Source organism: Chamaea fasciata, unplaced genomic scaffold (genome assembly GCF_029207755.1).
Source record: "Chamaea fasciata isolate MVZ Bird 193981 ecotype frontalis unplaced genomic scaffold, bChaFas1.0.hap1 SCAF_46, whole genome shotgun sequence".
Lineage (NCBI taxonomy): Eukaryota > Metazoa > Chordata > Aves > Passeriformes > Sylviidae > Chamaea > Chamaea fasciata.
The window spans coordinates 465,244-486,742 of record NW_027094131.1 but is presented as its reverse complement, the minus strand read 5'-3'; the positions used below and the strand labels follow the sequence as shown (position 1 = coordinate 486,742).

At 69.6% G+C, this 21,499-nt stretch overlaps 5 protein-coding genes across 8 annotated transcripts; 1 reads left to right on the top strand and 4 right to left on the bottom strand.

The window, feature by feature from the left end:
- Positions 1-355: 355 nt before the first annotated feature.
- On the bottom strand, positions 356-1,138 carry WDR83OS (WD repeat domain 83 opposite strand). The gene is made up of 4 exons (XM_066207730.1): positions 1,048-1,138; positions 814-919; positions 543-640; positions 356-468 (listed from the first exon to the last, which is right to left on the bottom strand). Exons 1-4 carry the CDS (start codon positions 1,080-1,082, stop codon positions 402-404), a joined length of 306 nt encoding a protein of 101 aa, XP_066063827.1. The 5' UTR covers positions 1,083-1,138; the 3' UTR covers positions 356-401.
- A 19-nt stretch (positions 1,139-1,157) lies between these two features.
- On the top strand, positions 1,158-2,965 carry WDR83 (WD repeat domain 83). The gene is made up of 9 exons (XM_066207723.1): positions 1,158-1,260; positions 1,503-1,623; positions 1,695-1,800; positions 1,893-1,941; positions 2,051-2,177; positions 2,251-2,318; positions 2,402-2,510; positions 2,586-2,700; positions 2,771-2,965. The coding sequence occupies exons 1-9, from the start codon at positions 1,158-1,160 to the stop codon at positions 2,921-2,923; spliced, it is 951 nt and encodes a 316-aa protein (XP_066063820.1). The 3' UTR covers positions 2,924-2,965.
- DHPS (deoxyhypusine synthase) lies at positions 2,961-7,250 on the bottom strand. 2 transcript variants are annotated; one of them, XM_066207714.1, is made up of 9 exons: positions 7,009-7,250; positions 6,763-6,924; positions 4,988-5,109; positions 4,819-4,915; positions 4,294-4,380; positions 4,115-4,220; positions 3,936-4,039; positions 3,476-3,601; positions 2,961-3,383 (listed from the first exon to the last, which is right to left on the bottom strand). In XM_066207714.1, the coding sequence occupies exons 1-9, from the start codon at positions 7,207-7,209 to the stop codon at positions 3,282-3,284; spliced, it is 1,107 nt and encodes a 368-aa protein (XP_066063811.1). In that variant the 5' UTR covers positions 7,210-7,250; the 3' UTR covers positions 2,961-3,281. The 2 variants fall into 2 exon arrangements, with proteins under 2 accessions (XP_066063811.1, XP_066063812.1); XM_066207715.1 differs by having other exon boundaries at positions 6,814-6,924.
- Positions 7,251-7,520: 270 nt separating this feature from the next.
- FBXW9 (F-box and WD repeat domain containing 9) lies at positions 7,521-10,694 on the bottom strand. The gene is made up of 11 exons (XM_066207712.1): positions 10,639-10,694; positions 9,918-10,184; positions 9,387-9,526; positions 8,967-9,098; positions 8,760-8,872; positions 8,591-8,682; positions 8,367-8,515; positions 8,171-8,284; positions 7,993-8,082; positions 7,819-7,884; positions 7,521-7,741 (listed from the first exon to the last, which is right to left on the bottom strand). Exons 2-11 carry the CDS (start codon positions 10,180-10,182, stop codon positions 7,667-7,669), a joined length of 1,236 nt encoding a protein of 411 aa, XP_066063809.1. The 5' UTR covers positions 10,183-10,184; positions 10,639-10,694; the 3' UTR covers positions 7,521-7,666.
- A 533-nt stretch (positions 10,695-11,227) lies between these two features.
- TNPO2 (transportin 2) lies at positions 11,228-21,270 on the bottom strand. 3 transcript variants are annotated; one of them, XM_066207673.1, is made up of 25 exons: positions 20,942-21,270; positions 20,035-20,145; positions 19,623-19,698; positions 19,368-19,517; positions 18,783-18,889; positions 18,552-18,685; positions 18,282-18,363; positions 17,903-18,025; positions 17,702-17,820; positions 17,386-17,446; positions 16,677-16,845; positions 16,421-16,573; positions 15,793-16,018; positions 15,287-15,458; positions 14,721-14,807; positions 14,535-14,642; positions 14,047-14,205; positions 13,739-13,826; positions 13,552-13,650; positions 13,257-13,352; positions 13,096-13,171; positions 12,920-13,019; positions 12,289-12,363; positions 11,536-11,663; positions 11,228-11,339 (listed from the first exon to the last, which is right to left on the bottom strand). In XM_066207673.1, exons 2-24 carry the CDS (start codon positions 20,131-20,133, stop codon positions 11,556-11,558), a joined length of 2,667 nt encoding a protein of 888 aa, XP_066063770.1. In that variant the 5' UTR covers positions 20,134-20,145; positions 20,942-21,270; the 3' UTR covers positions 11,228-11,339; positions 11,536-11,555. The 3 variants fall into 3 exon arrangements, with proteins under 3 accessions (XP_066063770.1, XP_066063768.1, XP_066063769.1); XM_066207671.1 differs by having other exon boundaries at positions 20,035-20,154; positions 20,942-21,269; XM_066207672.1 differs by lacking the exon at positions 20,942-21,270 and adding an exon at positions 20,207-20,242 and having other exon boundaries at positions 20,035-20,154.
- Positions 21,271-21,499: the final 229 nt, after the last annotated feature.

Genomic DNA, 21,499 nt, shown 5'->3' with positions numbered 1-21,499 from the left:
CAACGGACATGAGCCAATGAGGAGGAGGGGTCGTGATTGACAGCTCCATGCGAGGGCGCTGGCAACGGCGGGAAACGACCAGCGGCCAATGAACGGTCGCGGCTCCTGGGGCCCCGCCCACGGCGAGCCCCCTCAGAGCCCCCGAGTCCCCTCAGGCCCCCCGAGTCCCCTCAGACCCTCCGAGTCCCCTCAGAGACCCCGAGTCCCCTCAGGCCCCCCGAGTCCCCTCAGACCCTCCGAGTCCCTTCAGACCGCCCCAGTCCCCTCAGAGCCCCCCAGGACTCCCCTCTCCCCGTTCCTCCCTCTCCCGAGGGGCTCCCCCGTCCCCTGTCGAGGTACAGACAAACCACAGCGGTGCCAGGACCCCCTTTTATTGACCCCGCGGGGCCCCCCCATCCCCGTCACCACGGCGGGGACATGGGCTGGGGGTTCTGCAGGTAGGACATGACCACGGCCGAGATGGAGAGCCTGCGAGGGCACAGACAGCTGTCAGAGACGCCCCAAACGCGGTCCGGGACCCCCCAGGACCCCCCGGCACTCACATGAAGCTGCTCATCATCTGCTTGGTGTCCTCGGAGCTGCGCGAGTTGGCGAAGCTGATGAAGGAGCAGTAAACGGCGATCCAGGCGCACCACTTGAGCTGGGGGAGCCCCGGGACAGCGCCGTGAGACCCCCGAGGTGCCCTGGAGACCCCCGGGATGGGCAGGAGACCTCCGGAGAGTCTCTCCGGGCATGGATGTCCCTGATCCTCCCTGCCCCGAATCCCCCTCAGCACAGCGCCCGGGGCCGATCCCGGCGCCCCCCGTGCCGCACCTTGAGCATGAGCCCGCACATGCTGAACACCATCCCCAGCAGGTTCATGTAGTCGGGGGTCGGGTCTTCCAGCGCCGGGTTGGTCTCGGTGGCCGGGGGCTTGTACCTGGCGGGGGGACGGCGGCTCCCTCAGGACCGGGACCCCCGCGGATGTCCCCGGTCTCTGCCCGGTTCCGCCGGTCCCTCCCCGCTCCCTTCTCCCGGTCCCGCCGGGTCTGTCCCCGCGGTCCCCACCTGGCCACCTTGCCGGGTCTCCGCGGGTCCGCCATGGCCCCGCCGCCTCCGCCGCCTCTTCCGCCGCCGCCGGAAGGGGCCCGGCCGCCGGTCCCATCCCCGGGCCCGCCATGGCGTTCCCGAGGCCGCGGCCCGCCCGGCCCGAGCTGCCTCGGCAGCGGGTGCAGACCCTGCAGTGCGGGCAGGGAGCGGTGCGGGCCGCCCGCTTCAACGGTGAGGCCGGGGAGAACCGGGGGGACCGGGAGGGAACGGGGGGGAAACGGGGGACCCGGGGATGGAGGCTGGGAACCGGGCGGGGGGTCCCGGGGATCGGCCCGTGTCCCGGGCAGGGGGTGCCGGTTTGGGGGTCCCGCGATCAGCCCGTGTCCCGGGCAGGGGGTCCCGGGATCAGCCCGTGTCCCGGGCAGGGGGTGCCGGTTTGGGGGTCCCGCGATCACGCCCGTTCTCCCCGGCAGCCGACGGGAATTACTGCCTGACGTGCGGCAGCGACAAGACGCTGAAGCTCTGGAACCCGCACAAGGGCACGGCCCTGCGCACCTACCAGGGCCACGGCTACGAGGTGCTGGACGCCGCGGGGTAAGGAGCGGCCCCGGGGACCCCTCCCCGCCGCGGGGAATCCCCGCCGAGCTCACGGGACCCCCCCGCAGGTCCTTCGACAACAGCCAGATCTGCTCGGGCAGCGCCGACAAGGCCGTGGCGCTCTGGGACGTGACCACGGGGCAGGTGGTCCGCAAGTACCGGGGACACGCCGGGGTGAGGAGGGGCCGGCGGTGGGATTTGGGGAGGGGGATTTGGGGTCCTGCGTGCGGGTCGGGACACCGATTCCCTCCCTGCTTTACCCACAGAAGGTGAACTGCGTCCAGTTCAACCAGGAAGCCACAGTCATCGTGTCTGGTGAGAGGGTGGTTTCGGGGACACCCTGCAAGCCCCGGACACCCCTGCACCCCCTTTTCCCGCCCTGTTCCCCCTCTTTTTCCCCCCTGAAGCCCCCCTTTCCCCCCAGGCTCCATTGACTCCACGGTGCGGTGCTGGGACTGCCGCTCCCGCCGCCCCGACCCCATCCAGGTGCTGGACGAGGCCAAGGACGGCATCTCCAGCGTGAAGCTCTCGGCCCACGAGATCCTGACGGGGTGAGGGACGAGCCCCCCAGCACCGGGGGCCCCCCCGGGATTGGGGACCCCCTAAACCTTCCCCTCCCCGCAGCTCCGTCGACGGGCGGGTCCGGCGCTACGACCTCCGCACGGGGCAGCTCTACTCCGACTACATCGGCAGTGAGTGAGACCCCCCCCGGGGGGGCTGCCAGAGCCGGGGGGGCTCCGCGGGACCCCGCCAAACCCCCCGCGTGCCCCCCCAGGCCCCATCACCAGCGTGTGCTTCAGCAAGGACGGGCAGTGCGTGCTGGCCGCCAGCCTGGACTCCACGCTGCGGCTCCTGGACAAGGACACCGGGGAGCTGCTGGGCGAGTAGGAGCCCCCCAAGTCCCCGTGCTCTCGGGGGGCTTTGGGGGACCCCCGGCTCACCCCGTGCCCCCTCCCCAGGTACACGGGGCACCGCAGCACCACGTACAGGCTGGACTGCGTCCTCAATGAGCAGGACACGCACGTGGGCTGCGCCTCCGAGGACGGCCACGTCTACTTCTGGGACCTGCTGGAGGTGAGGGGGGGTCCCTGGGGGGCGGTTTGGGGACACCCCCGGCCCTCCCTGAGCCCCGGTGTCCCCCCAGGGTTCGCTGGCGCTCAGCCTGCCCGTGGGCCAGGGCGTGGTGCAGTCGCTGGCCTTCCACCCGCGCCTGCCCTGCCTGCTGGTGGCCACCCAGGGCCAGGTGACGCTGTGGCGCGAGGACACCTTCCAGCCCGAGGGGGACCCCGGCACCTGAGGGGGGACCCCGGTGACAGCAACAATAAACACCGAGCGGAGACCCTGTCGTGCTTTATTGGGGGCTGGAATAAATAAACACAAGCGCTGGGGAGGGCAGGACAGGCAGGGAGAGGGGCTGGGGACGGGGGGGACACACGGACAGACACGGGGGTGCAGGTGTGGGGGGCCCCTGTTCCTCCCAGGGGGACTCACCCCACTGTCCCCCACACTGTGGGCAGCACTGGGCCGGGAGCCCCTGCACAGCGGGGGCTCAGCCCCCCCAAACCTGAGCCCCGGGGGTCTCGTGCAGGCGTTGGGGTCCCGCAGGCTTTGGGGTCCCTGTCGGCACCGGGGGTCCCTCAGACTTTGGGGGTCCCTCAGTCCTGGGGGGTCCCCGCGGGCACCGGGAAGGCGTCGGCGCTCTGGGCGAACGTCTCGGCCACCAGCAGCGGGAACACGAGCGAGGCGTCGGCGTAGACCTGGCCCAGGGCAGGGGGCTCAGTCTGGGGGCTTAGAGCCCCCACCCCAGGCTCCCCAAATCCCCCCTCAGCCCCCCGGGGGGCCCCCCCACCTTGACGGGGGTGGCGTCCACGCGGATCTTGCCCCAGGACACGGCCTCGTCCGGCCGCGCGCCTGAGTCGGAGCCGTCGAACTCCTGCGCCGTGTTGACGTAGACGGAGAAATCTGCGCCGTTGCGCTGCCGCGGGGGACACAGGGTGAGCCCCCAGCCCCTCCCGGGGTCCCCAATTCCCTCCCGGGGTCCCCAATCCCCTCCCGGGGGTCCCCAATCCCCTCCCGGGGTCCCCAATCCCCTCCCGGGGTCCCCAATCCCCTCCCGGGCGTCCCCAATTCCCTCCCGGGGTCCCCAATCCCCTCCCGGGGGTCCCCAATCCCCTCCCGGGGTCCCCAATCCCCTCCCGGGGGTCCCCAGCCCCTCCCGGGCTCCCTAATCCTCTCCTGGGGTCCCCAATCCCCTCCCGGGGTCCCCAATCCCCACCCGGGGTCCCCAACCCCTCCCGGGGTCCCCTCACCATCAGGTTGGCGTTGGCGATGTGGTGCTTGACCAGGCCCCCGCCCAGGATGATCATACCGGTCTTGCGGGCGAAGATGGCCTGGGTGTTGATGAGGCGCAGGTCTGTGGGCACAGGGCGGGTCAGGGCCCCCCTGGGAGCACCCCAAATCCCCCGGGGCCCCCCGGGGGGACGCTCACCCTCCACGATGTCCAGCACCAGCCCCGGGCGTTTGTAGGAGTGGAAGAAGATCATGTCCCCCAGGGAGCCGTCGGTGAGCGCCGGGCTCAGCACCGGGATGTTGTTCTGCGGGAGGGACACGGTGACAGCCGGTGGCGCCCGTGGTGACCCCCCCAGTGCCCCCCAGTGCCCCCAATACCTTCTGGGCCCAGTAACAAATGGACTCTGGGTTGTTGATCTCCTTGCCCAGCCGGGCGATCATCCGGGACGGTGTCCACCGCACGCCCTGCGGGGACCCGGCTCAGAAGCCCCGGCCAGGGGGGCCCAGGGACCCCCAAACCATCACCCCGGTGTCCAGCGACCCCCAAACCATCACCCAGGTGTCCAGGGACCCCCACCAAACCATCACCCCAGGTGTCCAGGGACCCCTAAATCCCCACCCAGGTGTCCAGGGACCCCCCAAACCCCAACCCAGGTGTCCAGAGACCCCCAAACCATCTTCCCAGGTGTTCAGGGACCCTCCAAACCCCCACTCAGATGTCCAGGGACCCTCCAAACCCCACCCCAGGTGTCCAGGGACCCCCCAATCCCCACCCTGGTGTTCAGGGACCCCCAAACCACCACCCCGGTGTCCAGGGACCCCCAAACCCCCACCCAGGTGTCCAGAGACCCCCTAAGGCCCCTGCAGCACTGCGGGGTCCCAGGTGGGGGTCCCCGCCCTCACCTGCGTGTCCTGCTCATCCACCATCCGCTCCAAGATGGGCATCAGCCAGTCCTCGAACTTGCAGTAGTTGTCGTTGGGCACCAGCAGGTTCCCGATCCTGAGAGACCCCGAGGTGACCCCGAGATGACCCCAAGGTGTCCCCAGGGTGGCCCCAGCCCCTCGTGCTCACCTGTTAATGCCGTTCTCCCGCAGGTCGCGGCCCCGCAGGTGAAAGTCCCCGATGTAGGTGGGCGCCAGGCACTTGATCAGGTCCTCCTCCACGCCCCCGGCCGTGGTCACCAGCACGTCCACCTGCCCAGGGCGGGGTCAGCACCTCAGGGACCCCTGGGTGTGCCCCCCTGAGCCCCCAACCCCTGGGGACACCCCGGGGCTCCTGGGGACCCCCCGAGGGCTCCTGGGGACACCCTGCAGGCTCCTGGGGACACCCCGGGGCTCCTGGGGACACCCACGGGCTCCTGGGGACACCCCGGGGCTCCTGGGGACACCCAAGGGCTCCTGGGGACACCCCGGGGCTCCTGGGGACACCCACGGGCTCCTGGGGACACCCCGGGGCTCCTGGGGACACCCGAGGGCTCCTGGGGACACCCTGCAGGCTCCTGGGGACACCCACGGGCTCCTGGGGACACCCCGGGGCTCCTGGGGACACCCACGGGCTCCTGGGGACCCCCCGAGGGCTCCTGGGGACACCCACGGGCTCCTGGGGACACCCCGGGGCTCCTGGGGACACCCACGGGCTCCTGGGGACACCCCGGGGCTCCTGGGGACACCCGAGGGCTCCTGGGGACACCCACGGGCTCCTGGGGACACCCGAGGGCTCCTGGGGACACCCTGCAGGCTCCTGGGGACACCCCGGGGCTCCTGGGGACACCCCGGGGCTCCTGGGGACACCCACGGGCTCCTGGGGACACCCACGGGCTCCTGGGGACACCCCGGGGCTCCTGGGGACACCCAAGGGCTCCTGGGGACACCCCGGGGCTCCTGGGGACACCCCGGGGCTCCTGGGGACACCCACGGGCTCCTGGGGACGCCCTGCAGGCTCCTGGGGACACCCGAGGGCTCCTGGGGACACCCACGGGCTCCTGGGGACACCCTGCAGGCTCCTGGGGACACCCCGGGGCTCCTGGGGACACCCACGGGCTCCTGGGGACACCCCGGGGCTCCTGGGGACACCCGAGGGCTCCTGGGGACACCCCGGGGCTCCTGGGGACACCCCGGGGCTCCTGGGGACACCCACGGGCTCCTGGGGACGCCCTGCAGGCTCCTGGGGACACCCGAGGGCTCCTGGGGACACCCACGGGCTCCTGGGGACACCCTGCAGGCTCCTGGGGACACCCCGGGGCTCCTGGGGACACCCACGGGCTCCTGGGGACACCCCGGGGCTCCTGGGGACACCCGAGGGCTCCTGGGGACACCCCGGGGCTCCTGGGGACACCCACGGGCTCCTGGGGACACCCCGGGGCTCCTGGGGACACCCTGCAGGCTCCTGGGGACACCCGAGGGCTCCTGGGGACACCCACGGGCTCCTGGGGACACCCTGCAGGCTCCTGGGGACACCCACGGGCTCCTGGGGACACCCCGGGGCTCCTGGGGACACCCCGGGGCTCCTGGGGACACCCACGGGCTCCTGGGGACACCCACGGGCTCCTGGCGATGGGGCAGGGGGACAGCGGACCCCGCGACTGCCTGAGGTGCTCGATGTCCCCACGCCACTCTCACTGTCCCCACACCGTCCCCGGGCCCCTGGGCCGTTCTCAGGTGTCCCCACACTGTCCCCTGTCCCTGCTGGCCCCATTCCCCGCTGCTCGAGGTATCGAATGCTGTCACCGTGTCCTCTGTCCCCCTGTCACCATTCAGCGCTGTTCGAGGTGGCAGATGCCGTCACTGTTCCCCCGGTGTCTCCGTGTCCCCCCGTGTCCCCCCGTGTCCCCCCGTGTCCCCTGTCACCATTCCGCGCTGCACCAGGTAGCGGATGCTCTCCCTGACGCCGGAGCTGACCAGGTTGGAGGTGAAGCCCAGGAAAACGGTGCAGCCCGAGGGCGGCCGCGGCCCGGCCATGGCCGCTCGCTCCCGCTGCTCCGCGCTCAGCGGCTCCAGCTTGGCCGCGATCTGCGGGGACACCGGGGGGGTCACGCCGGGCCGGGACCCGCCTCACCCTCCCGGCGTGACCCTCCCCCCGGGCCTGGGCCGCACCATCCGCCGGATCTCGGCCACCGCCTGCGCGAAGCTCGTGGCCTGGAAGCCGGTGGTGCGGAAGGAGCGGAGCAGCGCCGCGTGGTCCGCGCCGCCCGAGAAGTCGTAGCCGCGCACCGGGAGCGCCTCGGCCGGGAGGGCCCCGCTGGGCCGCAGCACGGCCCGGAGCGCCTCTCCCGGCGCCTCTCCCGGCGCCGCCATGTCTCGGCCGGGCCGCTCAGGGCGCCGCCATCTTGGGCCGCGCCCCCCGCCCCGCGCGCTTGCGTGCTGCCTTCCGCCGTGCGGCCGCGCGCCGCCATCCTGGCTGGACGGTGGCCGTGCAGGGACGAGCATCCCGCGGACGCGAAAAGGCGCCGATGCACCGGGGCAGTCCCGGAACGACCGCAGCGCCCCAAAGCCGCCCAAATTCACCCCGAACCCGCCCAAACTCGCCCCGAACCCGGCCAAACTCCTCACCCCGAACCCGCCCAAATTCACCCCGAACCCGCAGGGGGACACGAGCTCCGCTCCAGTCCAGTCCAATCCTTTAATACCCATGATCAGGCGGCAGCTTCCAGCCCCACCCACGTCCCGGGTCCCGGCCCGGTCCCCCCGGCGTGGGGGGCGCAGGGGGGACCCCGCGGGGCGCGGCCGGAGCCCCCCCCCCCCCCCGCCGGCGTCAGGTCCTGAGCCTCCACACCTCGACCGAGAGTCCCCCCGAGGCCGCGGCCACCACGTCCCCGTCCACGCTGATCTGGGGGAGGCAGGGGAGCGTCAGGGCGGGGGCCGAGCGTGCACACGCGTGTGCGAGGGCCGAGGACAGCCCCTCACCCCGTTGAGGACGTCGTCGTGCGTCCAGGAGCAGATGGTGCGGGGGGGATCTGTGGGGATGTGGATCTGCAGGAGGGAGAGGCAATGCCGGGGGAGGGGGGTCAGCGGCCCCCTGAGCCCCTCGAGGACCCCCCCCAGCCCAGCCCCGCGGGACCGAGCCGCGGGGACCCCCACCCGCAGCGTCCTGTCCGTGGACGTGGTGAAGAGGGAGCCCAGCGAGTGCCAGAGCCCCGTGATCTGCAGCCGGTGCCCCACGTCGAAGTACTGTGGGAGGGGGGACAGAAACCCCTGGTGAGGCCCGGGGTGGGGGTCCTGCCCCCCCGGGACCCCCCCGAGCCCCCCCAGCCCCTACCCGAGCGGGCTGGAAGCCGCCGCCGCCGCTGCCGAACAGGTACACGCGGCCCTGGTTGTCGCCGGCCCAGAGCTGCGAGCCGCGGTAGGACATGGACAGCAGGTAGTTGTCCAGCTGCAGGGGACGCGGATGTCACCGCCCGGGGGACAGGGACACCCCGGGGGGAAGGGGGGGGGCTCCGGGGCGCGGCCCCCACCTGCAGGCGCTGCAGGACGGTGCCGGCGCGGCGGTCGAACACTACCAGGGTCCGGTCCTCGCTGCCCGACACGATCAGCCGCTCGTCGGCCGCCAGCGACAGCACCGCGCTGGCGTGGGGCTTGTAGCTGCTCACCTGCGCCTGGCCCGCTGCGGAGGGGGCGCGGGGGGCGCTCAGCGGGGTCCCCTCAGGGCCCCCACCCCGCCCAAACCCCCCCCCGGTACCTCGCGGGTCGTACACGGTCACGGTCTTGTCGTAGGTGCCGGTGACCAGCACGTCGGGGCGGTACGAGAGGCACAGCACGGCCGCCTTCTCCCTGGGGGGGGCACGGGGGGCTCAGCGGGACCCCCCCGGCCTCCCCCAGCGCCCCCCCAAACCCCCCCCGGGCCCGACCTGATCTCGCCGAACTGCTGCCCCTCGGCCGCCAGGTCCCAGAGCTTCACCGTGCTGTCCCAGGAGCCCGAGCAGACGCGGGAGCCGCGGGCGGCCAAACACCACACCCAGCCCTGGGGACACCCCGAGGCGCTGCCGGAGCCCGACACGCCCCGGGAGCCCCCGAGGGGCTCGTTTGGGGCTCGGGGACGGGGGTTAAACGCTCACCTTGTGGGTCCCGCCGCGCCCCGAACCCAGAGCCTTGACCAGAACCTTCCCGGGGGGGCCCCGGCCCAGCTCCCGCAGGTCCCAAAGGTTCACGTTGCGGTCGCGGCCCCCCGACACACACAGGGAGCCCCCCTGGGGACGGGAAGGGGGCGCGGGTCAGCCGGGGAGCCCCTGGAGACCCCCGGGATAGTCCTGGAGACCCCCGAGACACCTCTGGAGAGACCCCCAGGACCCCCTGGAGCTCCTCAGGACCTCCTGGAGCCCCCCAGGACCCTCCTGGAGATCCCCGGCACTCACTGGAGACCCCAGAGAACCTCCTGGAGACCCCCGGGACCTGCCTGGATACCCTGGGGACCCCCTGGAACCCCAGAGAACCTCCTGGAGCCCCCCAGGACCCCCCTGGAGCCCCCCCGGCCCCACCTGCAGCAGCAGGACAGAGTCCACGGAGGCGAAGTGCCCCTCGTCCAGGGAGAAATGCTCCATGGGGGCCCCGCCGGCCCCCCAGCGCTCCAGGTGCTCCTCCAGGTCCTCGCAGGCGGCCGCCCAGTCGAACCCGTCCTCTGGGGGGGCCAAAAGTCACGGGGGGGTCCCCAAGGCTGTCCCCGAGACCCCCCAGAGGCACGGGGGGGGATTGGGGACCCACAGGTGGGAGCCTCCCCCCACTGCCGAGGTTTGGGGGTCCCAGGAGGGTCCCCACAGCCCTGGGTGACCCCCCCAGCCCCACCCCAGAGATGGCTTCGGGTTTTTGATGGGGGGGGGGAGGAAATGGGGACCGGGGGGGTTCCCGATGTCCGGGGGGGCCCCAAAACCAGGGGCGGGGCCCCGAAGGGTTCCCAGAGCCGGGTGGGGCGAGCGGGAGGTCCCAAATCCCCGCCGGACACACCCGGCAGCACCGGGCGGGGGTCCCCATTCCCCAAACCCCCCAGATCTCCCCGGTTCCCCCGGACCCACCGGGCAGCGCGGGCAGCGGGCGGCGGGCGCGGCGCTGCAGGCGGAGCCGCCAGGCCACGGCGTCCCGGGCCACGTCCCGCAGCGCTCGGCAGACGCGGGGCAGGACCCGCCGCACGTCCCGGGCCCGCAGGAAGGCGCAGATCCGCAGCAGCAGCTCCGGGGGCAGCGCCAGGAGCCCCCCCGGGACCCCCGGGCCCCCCGGGCCCGCCGCCGGCCCCGGGGGCTCCGCGGGAGAAACGGCGGCGGGCGCGGGGGGCGCGTCCATGGCTGCGGGACCGGGAGAGGGGTCGGCACCGGGACACCGGGGATGGGACAGCGGAACCCGCCCGGGCCGGGGCCCGAATTCCCGAACCCTCATCCAACTCCCGCCGCTACCGGGACCCCCCTAACACCGGCCCCCGAGTCCTCCCCGGTACCGGGACCCGCCCGAACCGGGGCCGGAATCCCCGGATCCCCGAGCCCGCATCCAGATCCCCCCGGTATCGCGACCCTCCCAACACCGGCCTCCGTCCCCCGAGCCCCCCCCCCCCCCCCCCCCGGTACCGGGACCCGCCCGAACCGGCGTCTCCCTTCCCGAATCCCCGAACCCTCATCCAATTCCCACCGGTACCGGGACCTCCCCAACGCCGCCCCCCGCGATACCGGGACCCTCCCAGCACCGCCCCCCGTCCCGCCCGGTCCCGGTCCCGCCCCCGGCCCCGCCCCGAGCCCCCCCCGGTACCGGTCCCGGCTCCCGGCCCAGCCCGGCCCCGCCGCGTCCCGTCTCCACGGCCACGGCCGGAGCCGCTTCCGGCGCGACGCGCGAATCGACCAATGGGAGCGGAGCTCCCCCAGTGACGTCACCGGGCGGTACCGGAAGCGCAGCGGGCGCGGCCATGGCGGCGGCGCCGGGACCCCCCGAGCCCGCCCCGGTTCCCCCGCCGGTAAAAAAGGACACGGACACGGCGCACGGTCCACAAACGGCCTCTCTTGTGCCGCCCGGCGCGACACACGCGGCCCCCCGCCCTCTCCCCCCTCCCCGCCCTGTAAACGGTAAAAAAACGGAACGAAAACGGGCAAAGGGAACACGCGGGACGCGGCACCGACTCCTCACGACGAAGCACAAACGGCGGCGGCCCCCCCCGGGGCCGGGGCTGCTGCGGGGGCTCCGCGCGGGGACACGGGGGGGGGACACACGGGAACGGCCCCTCCCCCACCCCGGGATCCGCCCCTCCCCCACCGGGGATCCCGCCCCTCCCCCACCAGGGCCGGAGCCCCCCGCCGCGGGCGCCCCTCCCCCACCCGCGGCCCCTCCCCCGCCCCTCCCCCCTCAGTCCTGCCCCGGGGGGGCGGGGCCGTTCGGTTTTTGGGGCCCCCCCGGCCCCGGGCACCGGCCCCGGCCCCCCCCGATCCCCCCGGGGTGCTCCGGCTCCGGGCGCCGACCTGGGGGGAAAGAGAGTTCTGGGGAATTTGGGGGATTTTTTGGGGAATTTTTGGGGGGATTTTGGGGAATTTTTGGGGATTTTTTGGGGATTTTTTGGGGGATTTTTTGGTAATTTTTGGGGAGGCGAGGCGCTGTGCCTGCCCTGCTCTGGGGCTGGTTCTTGGGGCAGTTTTGGGGGATTCGGGCCCCCCTCACCTGTCGCAGGTGTCCCCGGCCTAGACCCCGTAGAACGCTGCCAGCCGGTCCTTGAGCAGCGGCGGGAACTGCTCCGAGAACTGGCGCCAGTTCTCCGCCCCCACCTGCGCCTTGAACCCGTGCAGGATCTGCGGGGGACCCCAAAACACACCCTGGGACCCCAAATACTCTCCCTGGGACCCCCAAAACACACCCTGAGAACCCCCAGGGGACCCCAAAACACACCCTGGGACCCCAAAACACACCCTGAGACCCCCCAGGGACCCCCAAAACACACCCTGGGACCCCCAGGGATGCCAAAACACACCTGAGACCCCCAAAACACACCCCGAGACCCCCCAGGGACCCCAAAACACACCCAGAGACCCCCCAGGGACCCCCAAAACACACCCTGGGACCCCAAATACTCTCCCTGGGACCCCCAAAACACACCCTGAGACCCCCCAGGGATGCCAAAACACACCCTGGGACCCCCAGGGATGCCAAAACACACCTGAGACCCCCAAAACACACCCCGAGACCCCCCAGGGACCCCAAAACACACCCTGGGACCCCCCAGGGACCCCAAAACACACCCAGAGACCCCCAGGGATGCCACGAATCCCAGAGAGATCTCCTAAAATCCCCCCAGAGGCTCATCCCCGACAGCTCTGGGTTCAGCATCTGCTTGAGCTGGGGGGCTCAGGGACCCCCAAATCCCCCCGAGCCCCTCAGGGACCCCCCAGATCCCCCCGAGCCCCCAGCCCCCCTGACCTTGTAGAACATGTCCCGCAGGTCATCCTTGGGGCTCACCCAGGACGCGACGGCGTCGCAGAAGAAAATGAAATCCTGGGGTGGGGGGGAAAGAAAAACACCCCGAAAAACTGGGGGGACACCCCAGGGAGCCCCGAAACCCCCTCCCCAGAGCCCCCCGGGAAGGGCCGGGGTCCCTGGAGGGGTGACCCCCACCCCGGGGCTCCCTGCTCGCCCCAAAGCGGAGTGTTCTGACCCCAGAAACGTGGTGTTCAGACCCCAAAATGAGGGTTTTTTTGCCCCAAAATGGGGTGACCTGTCCCAAAAATGAGGGGTTTTTACCCTAAAACGAGATGCTCTGCCCCCAAACTGAGGGTTTTTTACCCCAAAATGAGGTTTTCTGCCCTAAAACGAGCTTTCTTTGCCCTAAAACAAGATGCTCTGCCCCCAAAATGAAGGGTTTTTCCCGAAAATGAAGTTTTCTGCCCCAAATGAGGGGGTTTTGCCCCAAAACAAGGGTTTTTTTTGCCCCAAACGAGGGTTTTTTTGCCCCAAACGAGGGGTTTTTTGCCCCAAAATGAAGTTTTTTGCCCCACACGATCTGCTCTGCCCCCGTTTCCCGGGCTGCCCCCTGTGCCCACAGCCCCGTTACCTGCACGACCCCGCCGGGGTTGACCCCGATCATGACGCAGATCCCGCGGAACGCCGAGTCCTTCTCCTCGTTGTCCCGGATGTTCCTCAGCGACGTGCACCTGGCGGGGGGGGACGGGGGGGTAAACTGGGGGTTCAGAGACCCTCCCAAACCCCCCAAAGCCCCCCAAAACTCACCAGGGCCGGATGAACTGCTGCAGCATGGGGGCCACCTCCTGCGGGCACACGAAGCCCAGGCGGCCGATGGTGATGGCTGGGGGGACACACACCGTGGTCGGGGGAGGGTTTGGGGGGGTTTTGGGGTCCCCCCGCCCCGGGGAGCCCCCCCGGAGCCTCACCCGTGTTCTCCAGCAGCGTCTTGGGGGTGTTGGGGCGGTTGATGATCTCCACCAGGTTGTTGAGGACCATGGGCACGTAGGGCTGCATCTCGGCCCCTGCGGGGACGTGGGTGTCAGGGGGGATCAGGGGGGCTCGGGGGGGATCAGAGGGGATCTGGGGAGTTTTGGGGTCCCAGAGGAGCTCTGGGTAGGTTTGGGGGTCTCAGGTGGGCTCAGGGGGTCTCAGGGGAGGTTTGGGGCTCTCAGGAGGTCCCAGGGGAGCTCGGTGTGGGTCCGGGGGTCTCGGGGGTCTCACCCATCTGCATGCAGATCTCCCCGATGGCCCAGGTGGCGTTGTTGCAGACGGAGATGAACTCGGGGTTCAGGTTGGTGCCCAGGATGGGCATGAACTCGGCTGGGGGGCACAGGGGGGCACAGGTGAGCTCAGGTGAGGGCAGAGGTGAGCTCAGGTGACACCCCCAGCCCCGGGGACCCCCGCTCACCGATGCAGGGCTTGACGTGCACGAAGCAGGCCTTGGTCAGGTCACCCAGCAGGGCAAAGGAGCTCTGCCGCACCTCGGGCATCGTGTCCTGGGCACGGGGGAGCACAGGTGAGCACAGGTGAGGGCACAGAACACAGGTGAGGTGGGAGGACACAGGCAGAACACGGGGAGCGCAGGGAGAATGCAGGTGAGGCACAGGTAGGGCAAACACGAAGCACAGATGTAACACAGGAATAACACAGGTGAACCCCCCCAGACTCTCGGGTGCCCAGGTGTGTCTCCCCCCAGGCCCAGGTGAGCCCCCTCACCTGCATGCACTGGAAGAGCAGGGTCATGATGTTGGACCTGGCCACCAGCTGCTCCACGTGGCCGCCCAGCCCCTCGGCCAGCCCGCTCAGCAGGTCCAGGGCCACGATCATGAAATCCTTGTCGGGGGCCTCGTACTGCTCGGGGTGCTGGTTGTACATCTGGGGGCGCAGGTACACGGCGCCTGTGTCACCTGTGTCACCTGTCACCCACCCCCGTGTCACCTATCCCCGTCACCCCTCACCTACCACCCATCACCTGTGTCACCTGTCACCCATCACCTGCCTCCCGTGTCACCTGTCCCCGTCACCCATCACCTGTCCCCCTGTCACCCATCACCCACTCCCCATGCCACCCTTTACCCATCACCCGTGTCACCTGCCCCTAATCACCTGTCCCCGTGTCCCCCATGTCCCCTGTCCCCATGTCCCCCATGTCCTCCTGTCCCCGTGTCCCCTGTCCCGTGTCCCCGTCCCCGGGCGGGGCTCACCATGGCCTGGGCCAGCGTTTTCTGCACCAGGGTGACGCAGCGCTGGTAGACGGGCTCGCAGTAGGGCAGGAAGCCGCTCTGCAGGGCCGTGGCCACCGAGGACAGGCACTGGGGACGGCGGGGACAGTTGGGGACACCGCGGGGGGGCCGCCGCCACCTGCCACCCCCCGGCTGGCCCCGCCCCACCTCCAGCAGGGGGAACAGGTCCTTGTCCTCGTCCTTGAGCTCGTTCCACTTCTGGATCAGCGGCGGCATCAGCTTCTGGATGTACTCCTGGGGGGGACAGCGCCGTGGGGACACGGACAGGGGACAGCGCCGTGGGGACACGGACAGGGGACAGCGCCGTGGGGACACGGACAGGGGACAGGGGACAGTGCCGTGGGGACAGGGACAAGGGACAGGGAACAGCGCTGTGGTGACACAGACAGGGGACAGTGGGGGGTGGATGTCACCACAGAATTTGGCTAGGGATTGGGGACAGACTGAGCGGACGGGGCACGCTGCAGGGGACACCCCGAGTGCTGGGGACACACAGCAGGGTTGGGGACACAGCAGGTGACGCTGCTGTGCCCTGAGGCCCTCAGAACAGAGACATCCACACGGGGAGTTCGGGATTCGAATGTCTGTGGTCATCACCGGGCTCAGTGGGGACACGGGGACAGCAGGGGACACTGGGAACACTGAGAGACACCAAGAGACACTGGGTGACACCAGGGCAGGGTCGGGGACACCGGGGGCCACGGGGCACGCACGGGCTGGTTGAGGTGGTGGCCCACGGAGTCGGCCAGGGTGCCGATGGCGTCGTAGAGGATGAGCAGGTTCTTGTGCTGGTACTTGCCGAAGGCGAAGACCAGCGTGTCCAGGATGAAGCTCAGGTACGGCACCAGCTCCGTGCACGCCTCCTCCTCCAGCGTGGCGAAGGCGCTGCGGGGCCGAGACCCCCCAAAACGGGTCAGGGACCCCCGAAACCCCGCGGGAGACCCCCGGAACGGCCCCGGGGCCCCGCCGGGTCAGGCAGTACGAACACACGGTGTCCTCAGGGGGGTCAGGGCACAGCTGTCATCACCCCCGGGGGGCTCGGGGACCCCGGAACACACGGGGACAACTCCAAACCCACAGGGACAACGAAACCCACAGGGACCCCAAACCTGCAGGGACATACCAAAACCCACTCAATGCCCAATACCCCCTGCTGTCCCCTCGCTGTCCCGTCCCCCCCGCTGTCCCGTCTCCCGCTGTCCCCCGTCCCCGGTGTCACCTGCAGGCGGCCTCCTGCACGCGCTTGTTGCCGTCCAGGATGCGCTGCAGCAGCTCGGTCATGAGGGGCTTCAGGTAGAGCTCGGGGGGCTGCGCCACCACCCAGTGCGCGTAGCGGCTCAGCGTCCAGCAGGCGATGGAGCGCACCAGCGCCTTGCGGTCGGCCAGGCAGCGGATCAGGTGTGGGATCAGCTCGGGCAGGTACGGCACCATGCCCTGCATGCAGCCTGGGGGGGGACATGGGGTCAGGGACCCTGCTCTGCCCCCCGGGATTGGGCTTTCTACCCCGGGATTGGGCTTTCTACCCCGGGATTGGGGTTCATACCCCGGGATTGGGCTTTCTACCCCGGGATTGGGCTTTCTACCCCGGGATTGGGGTTTGTACCCCTGGGATTGGGGTTTGTACCCCAGGATTGGGGTTTGTACCCCTGGGATTGATCCCCAGGCAGCAGATCAGGTGTGGGATCAGCTCGGGCAGGTACAGCACCATGCCCTGCATGCAGCCTAAAGGGGCGATGGCCCCAAGCACCAGGATCAGGATGGGTTTGGGGTGCCCCGGGTGTGTTTGGGGTCGTGTTTGGAGTGCCCTGGGTGTGTTTGGGGTGCCCCGGGTGTGTTTGGGGTCTCACCTTCGGCGATGGCCCCCAGCACCAGGATCCCCGACTCCTTGACCACCCACTCGAGGTGGAAGAGCAGCTCCTTGAGCAGGGGCAGCAGGTGCGGCAGCAGCTCCTCCCGGAACACGTTGGCCAGCACATCCAGCGCCGCCGCCGAGCACTTCCCTGCGGGGAGGACGGGGTTAACGGGCTCCGGGGGCGCCCCACAACCCCCGGGGACACCCCACAACCCCCGGGGGCACCCCGAGAGGCCCCGTCCCGCCCCTACTGAGGTTCCAGTCGGACAGGGTGTCGTCGTCGTCCTCGTCGTCGCCGTCCCCGTCGCCGTCGCCCCCGCGCTGCTCCTCGTGCGCCAGCGTCACCGTGCGCGACTTGTGGAACCGCGGCTTGATGTCCTGCTCGCTGTCAGGGACGGCCTCGTCCTCCTCCACATCGCCCTGCGGGCGTCGCGATATGGCGTCATTGTATTGCGACACGGCGGTGTCACCGTATCACAGCGTGGCACCGTCATGTTGTGACATGGAGTCATTGTATCGTGACATGGAGTCATCGTATCACGACGTGACATCGTCGCGTTGCAACGTGATGTTGCCATATCGTGACACGATGCTGTTGTATTACAACACGATGTCGCTGTATCACGACATGATGTCGTTGTATTGCAGAATCACGCCACCATGTCACGACGCTGTGCCACCGTGTTGTAGCATGTTCTTGTATTGCAACATGGCGTTATTGTGTCACAACACGACGCCGTCACATCGTGACGTGACGTCATCGTGACAGAGCCCCGCCCACCCCGGATCAGACAGTACGAACACAAGTGACCATCACAGGGGTCAGCTCGAGGATGTCATCATCTCCAGTGTCCCCAAATCCCATCCCAGTGTCCCCCCAGTATCTTCAGTGTCCCCAGTGTCCCCCAGTGTCCCCAGTGTCCCATCCCAGTGTCCCCCCTTGTCCCCCAGTGTCCCCACCTTGAGCAGGATGATGTCAATCTCCGAGTATCTCATCCCGTGCACCAGGATCGGGATCAGCCTGGATGTGGGGCAGATTTGGGGTCACTTTGGGGCGGATTTGGGGGTGTTTTGGGGGTGGATTTGGGTTTCTTTTTGGGGTGACTCACTGCACCAGGTGCGCCGTCAGCACGTCCTTGCAGACGGGTTCGGGGTGGGTTTGGGGTGGGTTTTTGGGGTGGATTTGGGGATTTTTGGGGTCAGTTTTTGGGGGTTTTTTGGGGTGGGTTCAGTGTGAGTTTTGGGGCGGATTTGGGGGTTTTTTGGGGTGACTCACTGCACCAGGTGCGCCGTCAGCACGTCCTTGCAGATGGGCTGCTCCGCCAGCGTCAGCCAGAACTCGCAGGCCTCCAGCGCCACGTTCTCGTCGCTGTCCTGGGTCCTCTGCAGCATGTACTGAGCGTGCGGACAGGTGAGCTCACCTGCGCTCGGGTAACCCCCAGACCCCTCACCCGGGCCCAGGTGCCCCCGGGCTCACCTGTATGATGCTGTACATGTGCGGGATCAGGCGGTCGATGCGCACCTCCAGCAGCATCACCAGCGCCCGGCACACGTTCTTCCGCACCTCGGGGTCCTCGTCCACCGCCAGCGCGAACAGGTGCTGGGGAGGGGACAGGTGAGAGCCCAGAGACCCCAGGGACACCCCACAGACACCCAGGGACCCCCAAGGACACCCCAGAGACCCCCAGGTGCTGGGGACAGAGACAGGTGAGAGCCTGGGGACCCCCCACAGACTCTCAGGTGCTGGGGATGGGCACAGGTGAGACCCTGGGGACACCCCACAGACCCCCCGCAGACCCCCACGTGCTGGGGAGGGGCACAGGTAAGACCCCAGGGACCCCCAGGTGTGCCCTCACCTCGATGAAGGTGTCGATGTTCTCCATCAGCGCCTGTGCCCGGTCCATGATGAACTGGTTCACGCAGGCGATGGCGTGGGACCTGTGGGGCGGGGCCGGGGGTCACCTGGGCACGCCCAGAGACACCTGGACCCCCAAAACCCATCTGGGCACCCTCAGAGCCACCTGTAACCCAAGAACCCCCCCTGCAAAACCTACCTGGGCACCCCCAAAACCCACCCTAAAATCCACCTGGGCACCCCCAGGTGTGTCCCCACCTGACCCCCACACCTGATTTTGGGGCTGCAGTGCTTGAAGAACTGCAGGAACTTGGGGATCATGACGTTGAGGGGCCGGTTCAGGGCGTCGCTGTCCAGCAGCTCCGAGGAGTCCTCGCAGATCTTCTGCAGCGCCCCGAAGGCCCCCTGGAGATTTTGGGGAGGGGCGGGGCTCAGGGGAGGCCACGCCCCCGCCCCCTCCCCAGGTGCACCCAGGTGTCCTGCCCCCCGCTGCCCGCAGCACCTCGCAGGTGTTGTAGTCCTCGGAGTTGAGCAGGTTGCAGAGCTGGGGCAGCAGCTCCGGCCACATCTGCAGCTCGCCCTTGGAGGCGATGGTGGTGATCAGGATACCTGGGGACAGGTGGGCACAGGTGAGACGGGGGTTACAGAAGATTTTGGGGGATCTGGAGGGGATTTTGGGGGTTTGGAGAAGGTTTGGGGGATCTGGAGGGGATTTGGAGGGTTTGGAGGAGGTTTGGGGGGACCTGGAGGGGATTTTGGGGGGTTTGGAGGAGGTTTTGGGGGATCTGGAGGGGGTTTTGGGGGTCTGGAGGAGGTTTTGGGGTGTTTTGGGGGATCTGGAGGGGATTTTGGTGGTTTGGAGGGAATTTTGGGGGATCTGGAGGAGGTTTGGAAGGGAGATTTGGGGGCAATTTCGGGGCAGTTCTGGGAACAGTTTTGGGGGCATTTTCAGGGTGATTTTGGGGGCAATTTCGGGGCCGTTCTGAGGCAGTTTTGGGGGCAGTTTCAGGGCCGTTCTGGGACAGTTTTGGGGTGGTTTTAGGGCAGTTTCGGGGTGTTTTGGGGGCGGTCCCGGGCCCCCCCTCACCGATGGTGGCCCGGATGAGCGAGGAGGCGTCCCCCAGGTGGTTCAGGCACTCCTGCTTGATGAACTCGGCCACGGGCGGGGGGAAGCTCTGGAAATGAGCCTTGACGTTGTTCTTGAGGATCAGCCCGCTCAGGGAGCGCGTGGGCTCGTCTGGGGGGGCAAAGGCGCCTTTGGGGGGGGCTGGGGGGGCCCCCGCGGCCGCTGTCACCCCCCGGACCCCCCCGTGACCCCCCCAGACCCCCAGACGCCCCCCACCTTCGGACTTGAGGCGCGTGAGCACGAAGATCAGGTAATTGTTGAAATCCGGGAACTGGTTCAGCTGCTTCAGCTTCTGCGGGGGGGTTAAGGAGGGAGCAGGGACACGGCGGACACACAGGGACACTGGGGGACACCAGGGAGGGACAGGGACACGGGGGACATGGGGGGACACACAGGGGAGACACAGGGGGGACATGGGGGGACAGGAGGGACAAGGACACACAGGGGGCCGGGGGGGACACGGGGCCAGGGGTGCCCACCCCAATTCTTTCCCCACAAGGCAGAGAGACCCTCCTACCCCCGGGGTCTGAATCCCCCACTCCTGGTGGTCTCGCCCCAGTCCTGAGGGTCCCAGCCCCATCCCAGGGGTCCCAGCCCCACGCTGGGGGTCCCGGCCCCCCGAGGATACGTCCTGCACCACCCTCTGCGTGGCCGTGTTGGGCGACTGCGAGTCCTTGAGCAGCTGCAGCACCTGCTGCAGGCCCTGCTCGTCCGGCTGCCACTCCATGGCCGGGGGGTCCTGGGGGTCCTGGGGGTCAATAAATGGGAGGAAAACGAGCGGGGGGGGGGTCCTGGGGGTCAATAAATGAGGAGTCCGGGGGGATCCTGGGGGGGTCCTGAGGTTGGTAAATCGGGGAAAATGAGCGGGGGGGGATCCCAGAGAGTCTTGAGGTCAATAAATCGGGGGTCCTGGGGGGGTCCTGGGGGTCAATAAATGGGAGGAAAACGAGCGGGGGGCTCCGGGGGGGGGTCCGGGGGGATCCTGGGGTCGCTAAATGGGGGAAAATGAGCGCGCGGGGTCAATTAACGGGGGGGAAAGCAGCGGGGGGGGGGTCTCGGGGTCAATAAATGGGGCTCCTGGGGGTCGGTGGAGCGGGATCCGGGGCATCCCCCACGGCATGGACTCGGGGGGGGACATTTGGGGACCCCCCCCCCCCCGGGCCGGGTTGGGTCCCCGTTGTTTTCCGGGGGGGGAGGGGGGTCCCGGGAGAAGCGTGCGCGGCGCACGTGGGGCCGGGAATGGCGGGAGAGAACCGGGACAGGACGGGAGGGGTGGGGAAGGGTCCGGGGTCCTCCCCTCCCCCCGATAAACCCTCCCCCCCATCCCGGCACCCCCCGACCCCCATCGCCCCCCCCCGGCACCCCCAGATTGAGCCCCGGGCCGCCCCCGCCCCCCGAAACAGCCCCGGAGCCCCCCGAACCCCCCCGGGACCCCCTAACCCCCCCGATTTCCTCCCCACGGGACCCCCCCGGTTTCCCCCCCCCGGACCCCGGTTCTCCCCTCAGCGCCCCCGCAGGCCCCGCGCCGCCGGTACCTGCCCGGTGGCTCCGGTGGGTGTCCCGGTGCGCTGTTGGGGGGGGGGAGGGATCCCGGGATCTCGGGGGGCGGCCCCGGTGTCCGGGGGTGGGCGGGGGGGGTCCGGAGCGCGGCCGGGGGGGGTTTCGCCGCTGCCCCCCGTGACCCCCGCCGGCCACCGTCCGCCCCGCGCGGCCGCGTCACGTGCGCAGGGGGCGGGGCCTCGACGGGAAGAGGCGGGGCCGCGCCGGGGGAAGTGGCGGGGCCTCGACGCGCAAGCGCCGAGTCCCGGGAGCGCGACGGGGCCTACAAATCCCAGCGTGCACCGCGCGCGGGCCAAACCATTGCGAGGGATTTGGGGGGGGAACACCAAACCCCCCCCCCCCCCGCGGACACGGGCACTGGGGGGAACTGGGGAAACTGGGATGAGGGGAAAGGGCTCCAGAGGGAACTGGGAGCAACTGGGAGGAACTGGCGAGGGGATTCTGGGGTACTGGGAGAGAAATAGGGGCAGTTGAGGGCAACTGGGATGAACTGGTGGAGGCTCTGGGGAAACTGGGATGAACTGGGGGGGGCT

Coding starts and splice junctions, on each gene's coding strand:
- WDR83OS (XM_066207730.1), bottom strand. CDS start 1,082: ATGGCGGACCCGCGGAGACCCGGCAAGGTGGCCAG. Junction 641..813: donor TGTGCGGGCTCATGCTCAAG/GTGCGGCACGGG, acceptor GGGCTCCCCCAG/CTCAAGTGGTGCGCCTGGAT. Junction 469..542: donor CAGATGATGAGCAGCTTCAT/GTGAGTGCCGGG, acceptor GTGCCCTCGCAG/GCTCTCCATCTCGGCCGTGG.
- WDR83 (XM_066207723.1), top strand. CDS start 1,158: ATGGCGTTCCCGAGGCCGCGGCCCGCCCGGCCCGAGCTGCCTCGGCAG. Junction 1,624..1,694: donor GAGGTGCTGGACGCCGCGGG/GTAAGGAGCGGC, acceptor ACCCCCCCGCAG/GTCCTTCGACAACAGCCAGA. Junction 2,178..2,250: donor GCCCACGAGATCCTGACGGG/GTGAGGGACGAG, acceptor CCCTCCCCGCAG/CTCCGTCGACGGGCGGGTCC.
- DHPS (XM_066207714.1), bottom strand. CDS start 7,209: ATGGCGGCGCCGGGAGAGGCGCCGGGAGAGGCGCTCCGGGCCGTGCTG. Junction 4,221..4,293: donor TTTGTTACTGGGCCCAGAAG/GTATTGGGGGCA, acceptor TCCCTCCCGCAG/AACAACATCCCGGTGCTGAG. Junction 3,384..3,475: donor TGGACGCCACCCCCGTCAAG/GTGGGGGGGCCC, acceptor GCCCTGGGCCAG/GTCTACGCCGACGCCTCGCT.
- FBXW9 (XM_066207712.1), bottom strand. CDS start 10,182: ATGGACGCGCCCCCCGCGCCCGCCGCCGTTTCTCCCGCGGAGCCCCCG. Junction 9,527..9,917: donor CCCGCTGCCCGCGCTGCCCG/GTGGGTCCGGGG, acceptor TGGCCCCCCCAG/AGGACGGGTTCGACTGGGCG. Junction 8,285..8,366: donor CCGTCCTGCAGCGCCTGCAG/GTGGGGGCCGCG, acceptor CGTCCCCTGCAG/CTGGACAACTACCTGCTGTC.
- TNPO2 (XM_066207673.1), bottom strand. CDS start 20,133: ATGGAGTGGCAGCCGGACGAGCAGGGCCTGCAGCAGGTGCTGCAGCTG. Junction 18,364..18,551: donor CACTGCAGCCCCAAAATCAG/GTGTGGGGGTCA, acceptor CCCGCCCCACAG/GTCCCACGCCATCGCCTGCG. Junction 13,353..13,551: donor GGAGATCTGCATGCAGATGG/GTGAGACCCCCG, acceptor ACGTCCCCGCAG/GGGCCGAGATGCAGCCCTAC.